The sequence below is a fragment of the Petaurus breviceps genome, unplaced genomic scaffold (assembly GCF_028583685.1).
Source record: "Petaurus breviceps papuanus isolate PSGF00001 unplaced genomic scaffold, PetGlider_PUasm1.0 90847, whole genome shotgun sequence".
Lineage (NCBI taxonomy): Eukaryota > Metazoa > Chordata > Mammalia > Diprotodontia > Petauridae > Petaurus > Petaurus breviceps.
Window position 1 is genome coordinate 22,545,920 of NW_027187360.1, and position 14,673 is coordinate 22,560,592.

The 14,673-nt window shown below is 39.7% G+C and overlaps 1 protein-coding gene across 1 annotated transcript; it reads right to left on the reverse strand.

The window, feature by feature from the left end:
* Nucleotides 1–13,017: 13,017 nt before the first annotated feature.
* Nucleotides 13,018–13,900, reverse strand: BHLHE23 (basic helix-loop-helix family member e23). Its single transcript, XM_069072786.1, has one exon. The coding sequence runs from the start codon at nt 13,898–13,900 to the stop codon at nt 13,172–13,174; it is 729 nt and encodes a 242-aa protein (XP_068928887.1). The 3' UTR covers nt 13,018–13,171.
* Between the last annotated feature and the right edge of the window lie 773 nt (nt 13,901–14,673).

Consider the following 14,673-nt stretch of genomic DNA (forward strand, 5'->3'; position numbering starts at 1 on the left):
TGTTTCTTAGTCTCATCTGCCTCTCAATTAATCAGGTGGCTGTTAAACAGGTCTCCTTTATCCAGTTTAATTTTTAAATGGGAAATATTCTCCCCCCTTTTAAGTATAATTTCTCCTTGAGATTGCCCTCCAGACACAGGCACAGGGTAGCATTAATTAAATTCATCCATACCTGTCTCTTGAGAGTAATCTAACCCTCCCAACTCTCATGAAGAATGATGTAGGAGTGGTGGTGATGGTGAGCATTATATATCTATTGATTGAGAAATGCATGCACAGAGAGCTCAGGTGAATTTCCCACAGTCTCATGTAGGTGGTCAATGCAACAGAAACAATCTGATTAGAAAGAGATTGGAACAAGGATTGGACCAAGATCCTCCTTTCAAATACCTAGAGGTCCTTAAAGTCTTTTCCTCATAGAGCCAAAATTTTCCTTGTTCAGGAACATAGTGGTGGGAGATAGTGTAGCCATCATTAATGACTTATTTAACTCACAGAAAGTGCTCAGAAATGCCCTGTGTGTGACTGACCCAGTTACCAACACTAGGTTGTTTTGAAGAAGGTTTCCTGGTTTTACTAGAAAACAGAATCATATGGTGGAGAGAAAAAGACTTAGGATCCAGGTGCAGCTCTGACACAACACCTGTGTGATCCTGGCTAAGTCACTTTCTAAGTCTCAGTTTCCTCATCTATTGGGTGGGAATCATAATTCCACTATTTACCTTATGGAACTGTTACAAGGGAAATATCTTGTAAGTCTTAAAGCACTATAAAATTATGAATTATTATCATCAATGATGGCAAGATAAGACAGAACATCTGGACAGGCTGCTGACCTTGTTTTTCTTTCTTGTAAAAAAAATATTTGGGAAACATAATGTGTTCACCTATGTGAGAGAAAGAAAAAAAAGGGGGGAAACCCATTGAAAGTCTAGCATTATCTTGTAAATGACATATTTAGTCAGTTATGCAGCTGATAATGAAGCAGCTTAATGAAGTCAGTGTCCTTGAAAGTTCTTCATCAATTTTTTTCCCCTCATCTGTCAGCATAGCCACTCGCTGACACAATATTAATTAAGCACAACATTTCCCGAAGTGTCGACGAGAAGTCCCATCACTGATAATGAACAGGTTTAGGGGAGTCACATCCCAACAAAATTACTTTTTAAACCAGCCTTATTAAGCAGAAAATTGGAGCAAAATCACCCCTACAACATCCTCATTAAAAGCCACTGATCCTTGGCTGCTTCTGTGTTCTAACATCTTTAATTAGCAAACTGCTAGTCTATCTGCCATCGTAAATGCTATTAATCTTACCTTTCATTTGCTTTCCTCTTAACCTATCCCTGCTTTTTTTTTTTTTAGAAGACACATGCTCCTGATGGAATTCATTTTATTTTGCCTTGTGCCCTTGTAAAATGAGATGAAGGTAGTCACTGCTCCTGGTTAAACCCAGAGACTCACTGGTGATGCCAAGTAATATTGTGACTTCTTGGGGAGTGAAATCAGAAGTGAATGATGGATACTGAGAAGGGCCAGGGCCAGGGCCAGGACCTTAAGCTTGCTTTGTGAACTGAGCCCTGTTTGGCTTTCAGGATCTAATCCATTCAGGGTCAGGTCCTGAACCATTATCTTGCTTCAAATGAGGAAATATAAATAAACACATCCTGTAAATTTATAAGTTCTTTGTTGGTGGAACTGTGTTTTTCAAATGGTCCTGCCCAATACAAATGCCTAACAACAGCTGTTGCAATGTATAAGTAGCTTTAATAGAGGATGACAGCCCCTACTTCCCTTAATATCTGTTTCTGGAGAGGCTACACTGCATACCAGAGCAGTAGGACAAGTAACAGACTGTGTTGTGACTTTCTTACTAGAACAGCCCCATGCACGCACAGAGTACAAAGTATTTTAAAAAGTCATGTTCAGTATTATGTCTGTAATCTGTTGTTTTTCTTCCTCATTAGTGATCTTAGCCTTGATATAAACAAGTGTTTAGAAAAAAAAGAAATGGGCCTGCCCTTTTCATTCATATTAATAATTCTTCTAACAATTTTCAAGCTTGCTTGATCTCATTGATGCCCTTGGTTCCCAGAAGAATGATAGGAAAGGGTGATGTTACCCTGACTCCAAGTTGATTCTCTGTCCTCTATTTTATCACCTTGGACTTTTGCTTTTGAAATCCCTGGAAAAGCCAAGGGGACATTATGGGACTTTCAGTGGTGCTTTCCATTTCCACTCAACTTCTTTGTGGTGTTTTCAGTCAGCAAGGTATCAGAATTCCAGCTTGCCAGGAAAGAAAATGGTGATGGTACAGATGGGTCTTCCCTTCTAAAAGAAAAACACGAGGTTGGAAATAGCTTCAGGTTTTATAAGAAAAAAAGTTCTACTGCCCTCTCACTGTGGTATCTATGGTATAGCCAAGATTTAGGCATGTTACACTTTCATTCATAGTACCACTCACTAGTTATGATACCTTGGGTAAGTCATTTGGACCCTCTAAAGTTCAGTTGCCTCATCTGTTAAATGGAATTAATACTTTACTTTCTTGAAGGCAGGGAATTCGATCTAATGGTCTTTTGAGGTCCCTTTCAACTTTATGAACTATGATTCTGTAATTATAGCCGTCATTAGCAAACATATGATTTCATTCCTCCTCATTATGTCTCTTTGTTGTCCATACACAATCTATGTATGTTGACTTCTGCTTTTTCCTAGTCTTCTATGTTAGCAGGTTTATCCCCAGACTCATCAACTGGGTCCTAAGACCAAGGCCTTTTCTATTGGGACATATGACCCAAAGAAGGGGAGCTGGATAGCAACAGAACCCAGTTTTACAGACACTGGAGTTGAGTGAAAGGAGAAACTTCATATGCATCTGTGTTTCATGGTGGAATGGGTAGGAAAAAGTGAGACCTCTGACTGAGGGATCATTTTAATGTTGTAAAAGAATTATTCTCCTTGATCCTTAAAGCTTGGAAATGGCAGTGGAGACATAAAGGCTTTTTCCTGATGCCCTCTTCCTCTAGTGAATTCTCCTCCCCCAATTCATCTTGTTTCTATTTTGTGTACAGGTTAATGATGTCTCCCTTATCCCCATTAGACTGACAGCTTCTTGAAATCTTGTATTTCTAGTTCCTAGTAGAGTGCCTGGAACATAATAGTTGCTTGATAAATGCTTCTTGATTGATTTACAAGGGGAAATCATGCTTACTGCAATGATCATTTAAGAGGATAGTAGAACTGCCAAAAAAAAAAAAAGAAAAAAATTTAAATATGAAGGATTATTTTAAAATCTTGGTGGTACTCGAGAGCACAGGGATTGGAACCTAATCTATGATTCTTTATTGTTAGGAGTTCAGTTCCCTTGCTGTAATTTATAGCCTTAGAGAATTGTTTAGAACACTGAGAGGTTAAATGTGTAACCCAGGATTGTATACATAGTAGGTGTCAGGGATGGGACTTGAGCCCAGGTTGTTCTGGCTTTCAGTCCAGTTCTCTTTCCACTTCACCATACTGGTATACAAACACACACACACACACACACACACACACACACACGCTCTAAAAGAAACATACACACACAAACATAAAGAATATATGCTATTTAAAGCATATATGTGCATGCCTTTTGGAGTATATTCATATAAAAGAAGATGTTCTTAATAATTTGGATACATATGTATATACGCACATATATAATGTGTGTATGTACACTGAATATATATAATATATACATATATATGTATACAGTCTTAAAACAAAGAGACCAGGCTACAAAATATTTAATATACCTGCTTATTTGCCTAAATAGTGCATTTAGATTGCTTCTGCAAGATTGGACTCTAAGGACATCAGTTCTCAAGTAATGATTTTCCCCTAAGTATCCAATGCATGAACAAAAAACCCTAGTATAATTGAGAATTAGAAGCAGTGTTGCATAGCGGATAGAAAATTTTCCTTAGAGACATGAAGACCTAGCTTCAAGTCTTGCCTCTGACAAATGCTGGTTGTGTGACCACAGGCAAGTTGCTCAATGTTGCAGGTAACTCTTTACTACTACAAAACACAGATGAGTTGCTGATCTATATCAATGATGTGAATTTCTGCATCCAGAGCTCCTGGTACAGATGAAATCCCACATTTGGAACACAAAAAAAGGAGAAGAAAAAAAGAAAAAAGGAAAGAAAATTTGCTAAGGGAGCTTTTCCCCAAATTATTATCTCTTTATTTAATTTGTTTGTCATCACTAATGTCATGCCTAGTTTGGTAGGTAAAGGGGCAAAGAAGGAAAGAAAATTATTTTCATCAATGAAGTGACATACTCAGGAATGCTTTCTTTTTATCAGAGCTCTGATGTTAACACAGTCTTTCATTAATAAATAGAAGGGTCTCATTGGTTTGTGCATATATGAAAGATAATTAAGTTTAATCAAATAATTTATCTGGATATAGTTTGAAATGAATTGAATGGATGGTTATAAGTCTTTTTTTATTCATATGCCTAATTTATCTGTGGTTGGGGGAGATAATCTTAGGCCAGTCCAGATTTCTTGTCAGTATCTTAGCTGGGGGACTATTTGCTGCAAGGCACATCAGGACTTGTCTGTCCTCTTACTGGTGTTCTTAGAGAGGCAGACTCTCCTCCATGTCACTGGGGAGTTCAGCTTGGTGAATTCTCCTGAGCACCATTACTGTGATTACTGGGAGGGCACAGATATGCCAGGCTCATTGTCATTTCAGATACAATGTCAAGCTGGAGCTGGTGGAACCCACTGGTGCTGGCACCCAGCTGAGAATGACCTTTGGTTGGGGTGAGTGAATTTCAGTCTTGGGCATGAGACTCTTGCTGGTTACTGGATCCTTGGATGACTTATTTGTATGAATTGCAAAATGAGACTTTGTAATTGTAGATTCCTATTTTGTGTTGCCCTAAGTCAAAAGAAGGGGGTACACTGGAGGTGAGGAGGGGTGAGAGAAGACCAAACATCTCTGTAGATGCGGCAAATATGAAAGCGCTGCTGTGGCGGCAAGAAGAATCTATCGTGTCAGATGCCTTGTGGCCATCAGGAAACACTGTGCATCCTCCTGTTTGTATCTTAGGGTTTGCGGCCAAAAAACCAGATTTGCCTTTGTCTCATTAAAATAACGAATGCAGTCCAAACGGATCTGGGGCGTCTCACAGCCCGTCAGACTAAATCACAAGGCTTTGGAAGGAAACTGACTATGGTCTCATTATTTTAGACAAAAGGGAGCTTGGAGGAATAAGCTGGAATGTTTTAAAAGAGATTTTTTTTTAAAGCTCAGTCATGTCTTCTCTGTGAAATACTTTAGGCAAGGCAAGACAGTAGTTCGGTCCCATATTGGTAGCATACACATGATTCAGTTACATTGATCATAGAGAGAGAACAGACAAAGTTTCTTATCTTGTGGGACTAGTCAGTTATTCTCACTGGTTGAAATTACCTGTACCATCTCCAACAATGTGTTTTTGTTTTTTAATGAAATGAAAATCAATTCTTATTGGAAATAGAGGACTCATTGATCTGGTTTTTTGGACGAGGAAAGATCATACCATGACTTCTGCCTATTTTAACAGGGGACATCTACTTATTAAATGATCTCTGAGGTTCTTTCCAACTTTAAAGGTTTGATGATTTTCTATTCATTGTGTCTTATTCAGATGAATACATTTCACAGGTCATGGAAGATGATGGAATGAAGACATCAACAGGAAAATTAAATATCTCTCTCTCTTCCTATATATATACACATACACATATATGTATATATACATATGTGTTTATATGTATGTATATATATGTATGTATCAGGTGACAGTTTCCATGTACATGCCTTAATCTCTGGCCCTTGTAGTTTTGTGACCTGCAGAGATAATTTTGATTTAAAGTTTACAGTGACAGATAAAGAATAATATTTAATAATTAGAGTTTCATACATTGTCTTATATGAATAAGTATTCAAAGCACTTTAATGATAGGGCTGTTGAGAAGGCATAAAGGTTGTTCATCAGTATTCTTAAATAGACATATCTGTTCATCTTTTGAAAAGGGGAAAAATCCTTTTCATAGGGGGAATTATACTGAGATTATTTCTTTGGGGGGTGAATATTGAAATATAGGATTTTTAAAATTCCCCTCTGTAGATTATATGTTAACTACTACATTTACACTAACATAGGTGTTTTTCATTTGGGAATTTTACTGCCAGATAATAGGCTTTCCATTTTCAAAGCATGTTAAGTTTCTAATTTTACTAAATATACTTTTGTTGGAAGCATTAGACTGGCCAGGGCTACAGATCCATGAATCCAAAGAGGTAATTGTTACAGAAACAATTCAGTACATCACAAATCCCTGTTTTCATCTCTGTAAATGGGATGCCAAAAGAGATTAAAGACTGGAAACATGTCACAAACAAATTCACATTAGGAAAAGCACTGCAATCATTGTCCTCTGCAATTCTTAGGGCTTAGGAACTATGTACTGCTTCCGGGCAGAAAGAACTTGCTCACAACAGAGATGATGAAGCAAACCTGGACTCTTGGATGACAGTGATGGTCTTCATATTTTCACTCTTCTTTTGGGGAAAATAATATTTGCCTTTCATGAGGAGGCTGCTTTTCACTTGATGTTTCATTTCTCATCCTGTAAAGGAAATAGGAGAAATACAAATTGACCAAAATAGGCATCCAAACTGAATGGTAACCTGTCTAGTAATGTGGCAAAATAAACATCTACAACTGCATTTTTTCTTTTTCTGTGATTTATAGAAGTCTTGTTGAATTTTATTTTGTTAAGTTTTGCATCTTCTCTTGTGTTGAGTTACAGCAGAGGCAAAGGGCTGCCTTGCAGCCATGAAAGAAAACAAAACAACATAACCATGCACAATAAGAAATATTTTGCTTTGGGGTCCTGGTTTCAGTAATGAATAATGTACTTTGAAACAAGGAACTTCCGTGTTGAGTTGCTACTTGATAATCTTTGCTCAAAGGGACAGACCTCTCTAATGGTAGAATGACAGTTCCCCAGGAGGCTGGTAGGGGACATCTTTCTAGGCAAGGAGTCCTGTCTCTCTCCCATATGCTTCATAATGGCTTGATGTCTACTCCATCTACTCTTAAGATCAGTCCTGTTCAGAAAATGATTTTCTTGATCATATTAGAATTTTGATTCACTATTATTCAATTTAAGAAACATTTGCTAAGCACCTATTATGTACAAGAGAATATGCTGGAATTTTTTTTCTGCATTGGTAATTTAGAGAAAAGATTTCTTTAAGGCTAAAACACACCATGCACTTCAAAGAATTCTACTGTGTTTTCTACATTTGCTAGGTTAAATTCTAGTAATAATTTCATGCTGTATCATGCTTTATTCAAGGGGCAAATTTTCAGGGTATGTTTTTCTGACTGTGACAAACTATTGATGTACACCTCCTAAAATAGTATTTCTTATAAACATGGAGAAAAGAGTTTCTGTGAATTTCTGATTTTGGAAAAAAATCTCTTGAGGTATGTGTGTGTGTATGAATATGTGGTGTGCATGTGTGTGTGTGAGCATATCTGTACATGTGTGATTTTAGCATTTAACAAGCTATCAAATTAGACACAGGTCAAAAGAACTCATCTGCTTAGTAAAGTGGAAGGAATGGTGAAACTGTCTGAGCAGAAATGGGTAGAACAACAACAACAGATTTGACTGAGTTTTTCATCTTTCTATAGGGCTCTTGATATCACGAAGAAACAGTCCAAGGTTGAGGAGGAATGTTAGTTTGAGATTTGTTCCTGAAACCTCAATCATCCTCATTCCTGGATGATTAAGTATGGCCTGATTAACTCAGTTGCCTTTAATTACAAGTGATGAACTGCCTGGAAAGATTTTATTTAAGCCAGGTGAACATATCTAGAGAGAAAATTTAGTGGATGCAGCAGGGACTTGGTCTGGTGACATGTCCATAGATAGTGATCAGAAGCACTGAATTCAGTTTTTCTAGAGGCCACTCCTATTACCTGAGATTGCATGGGGCCAGGAGAATGGATTTAGAATAACAGTAGAGGGAGGTTCTTCATTGAAATGTTTTAGAATTTATTCTATAAAATGAGACCTTCTGAGCTGAAGAATAATTCTTCAACCAAGTCATGGGCAAAGATGCTGGGCATCAACCAAATACCATTTATAATATAATCACCTTTGTATTTTCACTGGTTGTCTTACTATATTTAAATTTTTGTAAAACTGAATAGAAAGGTATAGTCAGAGATCTCACTTTTGTGATAACTGCAAACAGCTGTTTATCCATTGAATTCTGGCATTCAAAGACAGGTTAGGGAAATAGATGAATCAAAGTTTAGGGGGGAAATGAGGTAAAAGTCATAGCATGGGTAACTTTAAACCAATGGTTCTCAAACTTTTTGGCTGCACTTAAAAAAATTATACTTTATCCATTACAATCTTAAAAATTATAGAAGATTTCCCAAAGAACTTTTGTTTTTGTTTATATTTATTATACAGATAATATTTATATATTATTAAAAATTAAAATATCTTATTATGAGAATAATTTTTTTATCTCAGACTCCCTGCAAGGATCTTGGGGATCTGCAGGGTTCCCTCTCTCTCTCAACCACACATTGAGAACTGCTGTATCTGGATCATCACCCCTCAAACAGAGGAACAATTTCTTTCTCTTGTGAAAGAAAGAGGAAAGAAACAAACTAGGTTTTGATGCTTCTCTGTCTATATAATCAATATAGGTCAGAGAAACTATTAAATATTTGTGTGACACATCCATACACTTCACCAATAAAGAATTGTTCAAAATATTTGTATTTATTTTGGAAGAGTAAGAAGAGGTTGAATTTATAAATTAAAGAGATGTGGAAAAGACAACATCTAAATTTGATGGACTAAGAAACATTGTTTTTATATGTATACGTAGATTATATTATATTTATGTTCCAGCCTAAATACTAAAGAAATGATTGTGGCTTCTAGATAGAATATTTAAGATGTACCTTTATAGGTAATGGGAATTAAAATTGTATTCCCTTGTGATTTATTTCTTTCTTCAACAAGTGTCCTAGAAAGAATCCAGACATCTGGGGGAAATGCAAACTCTTCAGCTACTCATCTGTACCCCTGAAATAATTGGCAATTTGACATTATGAAGAAAAAATATTCAGTGACTGAATTTTAACTTTTTCAACTATCTATTTTGGGGTTATAGAGACATAGCCATCATCTAATTTAATCTGCTTTAATTATATCCTCATAAGAAAGTCAAGTGAAGAAGTATGTGGAAACTCCATGCATCTTGGGAAAAGTTTAAGTGCTGTTTCTTCCTATTAATTTAAATCAACTACTGTGCTTAAAGGCATTACATCATGATTAGCTTTGCAATCAGGAAATTTCCACTTGCCTGTCAAACTAATAGTAGTATTTTATTTTCTCTTCTAGACTCCCTTTAGGTTCATAGATTTAACTCTTACAGGGACCTCGTTCAACCCCTTCATTTTAAAATGAAGAAATTGAGAACCACAGAGGTAAAAATGACTTCCCTAGGGTCACAAAGGCAGTAAGTAGAAAGGCTGGGATTCAAACACAATCTCTCTGACTCTAAACCCAGTTCTCTTTCCATCATACCAGATTGTCTGCCTCTTAACTTTGCATGCCACACAATATTGCATTTATATTTGAAAATTTGGATTCTGCTGTTTATTACCTTTTACAAGTTCATGGTTTATCGTGTTAGATTTCTTCACTAAAAGTGTCTTTATGAGGAATTTTTAAGGTATGAAATCTTAAGGCTACACTAAGACTTTTGAGACACCCTGTATTTTAGCACCCTCTACACAGGAAAGCACTTCATTTAGCAGGAGTTGTTTATGGACTGGATGACTAGCTAAGAAAGGCAGTGGTAGCCTAGTGGATAGAGTTCTGCCTTTGGTGTCAAGACGATCTATGTTCTAAATCCTGCCTATGATTCATACTGTTTGTATGACCTGGTCAAGACACTTTAAAATTCCCTAGGCAATTTTCTATATTTAAAAGATGCCTATCTGCAACTGTGGAGGGAGTTTCTAAGCCAGGAGCTTATCACATGGACTAATAGTTAAACAGTTGAATAGCTAAAGGTAGAGAAGAGACAGCATGGAACTGTGGATAGAAAATCATTCTTGGAGTCAGGAAAACCTGAGTTCAAGTCCTTCTATGTTAGCTGTGGGGTCTCTGGGTAAGTCTTATTCTCTCTGTTCTGTAGGCAGTGACCGAAGACTACAAGTAGCAGAACAGTTGTTGATCTTCATCAGAAGAGAGATACCTCAAATGAAGCTCCTAAGGCAGATAAAATCACAGACCCTTCCCCAAATAGCTAAAGATACTTTAAAAAAGTTCTTTTAAAACTTAAGCTTAGAGAGGGGAAAAAAATCATAAAATTTCCAAGTTAGAAAATTCAGCAAACAAAAATGTAAAAATAAAAAATGATACGTAGTATTAAAATTTTTTGCTTCTCCAGAGAATTTCCTAAGCTATGTGATTAGAAAAGCAAGCAGTTATTTTAGCCAACATAATGATTCTTAAAAGATAAATGATAGATTCCATTGTGAATAAATCCCAATGAATTAATTTTTTATTGTAAATCTTTACTATACTGTCAGTTGAAAAGAAACTGAAATAGAAATGCATTTATTTTTTGTATCTAACTAATGTGCCAAATGTATCTTTGACATTTTCCATCAAAATAAATATTTCCCCTTAAAATCTATATTTGTTATTATTTATAATGCTCATTCAAGAACACTTCAGCATTACCCCAGAATTAACAGTGATTTGGATTTCCTGGCTTTTCCCAATACTTTGGACTACATTCAGTCTTCCTGCCTTAAGTTGCCAAGAAAGGATTTAGTAACTAGTTTTTCAAACAGAGCTATCTGAACGAAGAGAATAGATAAACTAGTCTATTGGGGGGAAAAGGGAACAAAAATGGAAATTAGCTGAAACCAGTACTAAGCATATGTCTTTTTATGAATGAGACTTAATCACACACTTCACTTTGCAAATACAAAAAGTCCTTTTGCAATGTATTCATTAAAGTTAACCACTATAGACAAGCCACTTAGTAGCGGTCGCTGTCCTCTTCCTATTAGCATAACACCAGAGACAGGCGTGGAAATTGGTTTAATAACCACAAACAGTTACACCCCCGAGTCTAACACAAATGGTCCCCGACAGATCCACCCCCTCAAGCTGTAACTGTACCAGGTTGTATGGTGGCTGTGACACTGGTGGTTGGTAGTGGTTTTCTTAGAGTGGTGTGGTGGGAAGAGCAGGAGACATGGAGCCAGAGCATTTGGGTTTGAAAGCCATCTCTGCTACTTACTGTTTTGGGCATATTATAATCTCTCTGGGTCTCAGTGTTCTCTACTGCAAAATGGGATTTACAACAACAACAATGACAATGCTTACAGGATTATAATGAAAAAATTTGTGAATTGTAACCACTACAGAGAATTGTAGAAAGGATCTTAGCATTTTTTTAAGAAAAAAAAAAAAAGGAAACATGGCATCAGCAATTCCTCTTAAAAGATGAATGGACAGAATAATGGATCTGGAGTCAGACTTACTTTTTTTATCCTTGCTGCCTGCTACCTGTATGATCTTGGTCAAAATCAATTAACTTGGTCAAATCAATTAACTTCTGCGAGCCTCAGTTTCCTTACCTATAAAATGAAGGGGTTGACATTTTTTCCAGTTCTTTCTATTATAGCTAACCTCGGCTAGGGATGAGGATGTGACAATATCACAACTTACTCACCTGGAGGTTACAACACATCTTCTATTGGAAATTGGTGTCAAATTGTCGGGCAATGGGCAGGCATGGCGACTTTACAGCTTGCCCCGAGTTAGAGTTGTTATGCTGTCCCTGGGGACAAGTTTGAAGTTTAGTTTGACTCAGGTGCTGGCTCTGGGATCCAGGAAACTCCAACCACCAGTTCACACTGTTTACTAGATTTTTTAGGTCCTGACAAAAGCATTCACAGAGCTGTCCTGTGCTAGGGCTAGCTTTTGTTCTGGGATAGCTTCAGGTTAGGGCCAAGAAAATCCCATGAAATCCATGGAAGGTTGACTTTTGTAGTTTCAGACCACCTAGTCAGACTTGTCTCTAACCCTAGCTGTTTATACGGCAAGCACATCGTTGGTCCCATCTGGCCTACAGTGCAGCTGTGCAGACCAGACCTTTATGTGATTTGAGTCTGATAGTTTATTCAAAATCTCCGATTTTTCCCCACAATCATTTCACTCTCAGCATTTATTCCTCGTGCAAACAATGGTTTGGGAAGAAGACACCTGTCCAGGATGCCAGAAGGCTTTGGTTGAGAAGGCCAAGCTCTGGGAAGAGGTATGAGGCAGAGGGAGTCGAATGTCAACTCTTGGTTCCAAAAAACACTAATCAACAAGCCCGGAGTTCTGTAGGGTGAGGCGTGGTGGGGTTAGACGGAGGATGAATACCCTGGCTAGCAGCACTGAACTTCTGCGTCTGGGGGTTTGGAAAGTTTCAAGGTTCCTGGAAATAGAACGCACAAGAGAGAGAAACCGGGCCCAGAATCCGGGACTTGAGTCCCTACATCTGGGGCTTATTGGTGGGGCCCGCGTTGCATAGTTTACTAGGTTAGGCTCCGGACGCTCGGAAATCCATCTACGCTCATTATGATCAGTCCCAGGCCCAAGGGGACTTGCTGCAAGGAATAATTTTCTGTGTCAAAGCGTGAGCGGTCTCAATGTGGGGCTAGAAAGGTGCGGACAGGGTGAGGAGGGAAAGTGAAGTTTCTCTGACTTGCTTAGCCCGGGCCGCTGAGGAAAGCGATTGCATAAGACAGTTTTAACACAAACTACACCGAGGTCGGAAGCCTGGTGTATCCCCCTCCCCCTTCCTTTTGTTGCTTCTCGTTTAAACAATTTTGAGAAGAACCGGAAGGTGAAGGGGGTGGCAGGCGGGGGAGGCTGGGGGATCAGAATAAGGATTGTAACAATTCTAAATGAAACGGTGTTGCGAGGAGGCTAGAAGGCAGTGGACAGGGGAAGGAAGGAGCAAGGGACTGGAGGGAAGGTAGCGGTGGGAGACGTGGGGACAGGGTTAGATACACACCTAATCACGGCTTCTCATTACAGTGCTTACAAAGAGCAGAGGGAGTACCCGAGAAGGCAGCACATTTCTCGGGACAGGCAGCTAGTGCTGTGCCTGAAAAGGGATATACTGCGGCCTGGCCAAAGGGAGTCAATGCGGCTGGAATAGGGCCAGTGAGGCTCTGACCCTGGTTCAAATAGGCTACCAGCCGTCGCATCTCCTCAAGAGCCTGGGCCTGCATCAGAATGTAGTTCTTCGCTAGAAGAAGTGTAGCAATTTTAGACAGTTTCCTCACGGACGGGCTATGCGCGTAGGGGATGACCGACCTGAGCCCGTCTAGGGCGTCGTTCAGGTCGTGCATGCGTCTCCGTTCTCGGGCGTTGATACTCAGGCGCAAGGAGCGTTGCTCTTTGGGCTTCTTGGCCAGAGTCCCCGCCTTGAGTTTGGCGTCGGGGTCGAAGCCAGTACTCCTTTTCCTAGGTTCAAAGGCGTCCTCCTCGTCGCCGCTCTGCTCCCCGCTGCTCTCCGCTGCTCCTCCTTTGGCCAGAGGAGCCCCATGAAAGTCTCCCGTAGCTGATGTGCTGTAGCCTCGGTGCGTTTCAGCACCGCGGACAGAGCCATAAGGGAAAGATGCAGTTGTGTACCCTTGGGTTAAGGCCAGGTAGGTGTCTCCGGACAGAGACTTGAGCTCCGCCATTGCCTTCTCGGGGAGCTCCGCGGAGCCCGGGAAAAGGTCGCCTCTCCCCACACTCATCAGGGCATACAAGCTTCCAGTAGGAAGCTACCTGCTCTCCCGAAGCGCTGCTTTCAGGAAAGGGGAAACAATCCCCTCCACTCCTAGAAATTTGTCCCCTTTTCTTTTCCTCCCCCCAACCTCCGTGCCGCTTTCTGACTTAAAGCCAGAGGTCTTTCGGAAGAGGGGTGCTGGGGGGAGGGGCGCCTGAGAAGGAGGAGATGTGTCTAGTCTGTTCTGAGGCTTCTCGCACCTTTTCCTCTCTTCAGTCCTCAGTCCCTTCAGTCTCTATCCACCTCCTCCCCCGCCACTGCCAACGCCGAAGCACCCGGGTTGGGGGCGGGGGGCGGGATCTAGTTGCCACTTCGGTCCCCTCCCTTGTTATATGCCTTGGAGTAGCCCTCTGGGATTTCTTGGCTGCCCAATCAGAAAAGCCTCTTATAATTAAAAGGAGGAGCGAGAAAGACTAGCACTAGGGAAGAGAGACAAAAATTTTGGAGAGTGGTGGAGGAGAGACACGGAGAGACAGACATACACCGAGAGAGAGATACGTGGGGAGAGAGACATAGCGAGAAAACCACAGCCACGGAAGCACACAGAGAGAAATGAGAGAAGGGAGGAGAGAGAGAGAGAAGGGAAAAAGAGACAGAAGCATAGTAAGATACCGAGAGAGAAGAGGAGAGGGGGAGAGAGAGAAAAAGAGACAGAGGTAGGGGAGAGAGGGGAGGAAGGAAGGAATGGGGAGAGAGAGAGAGGGAGAGAGAGAGAGAGAGAGAGAGAGAGAGAGAGAGAGA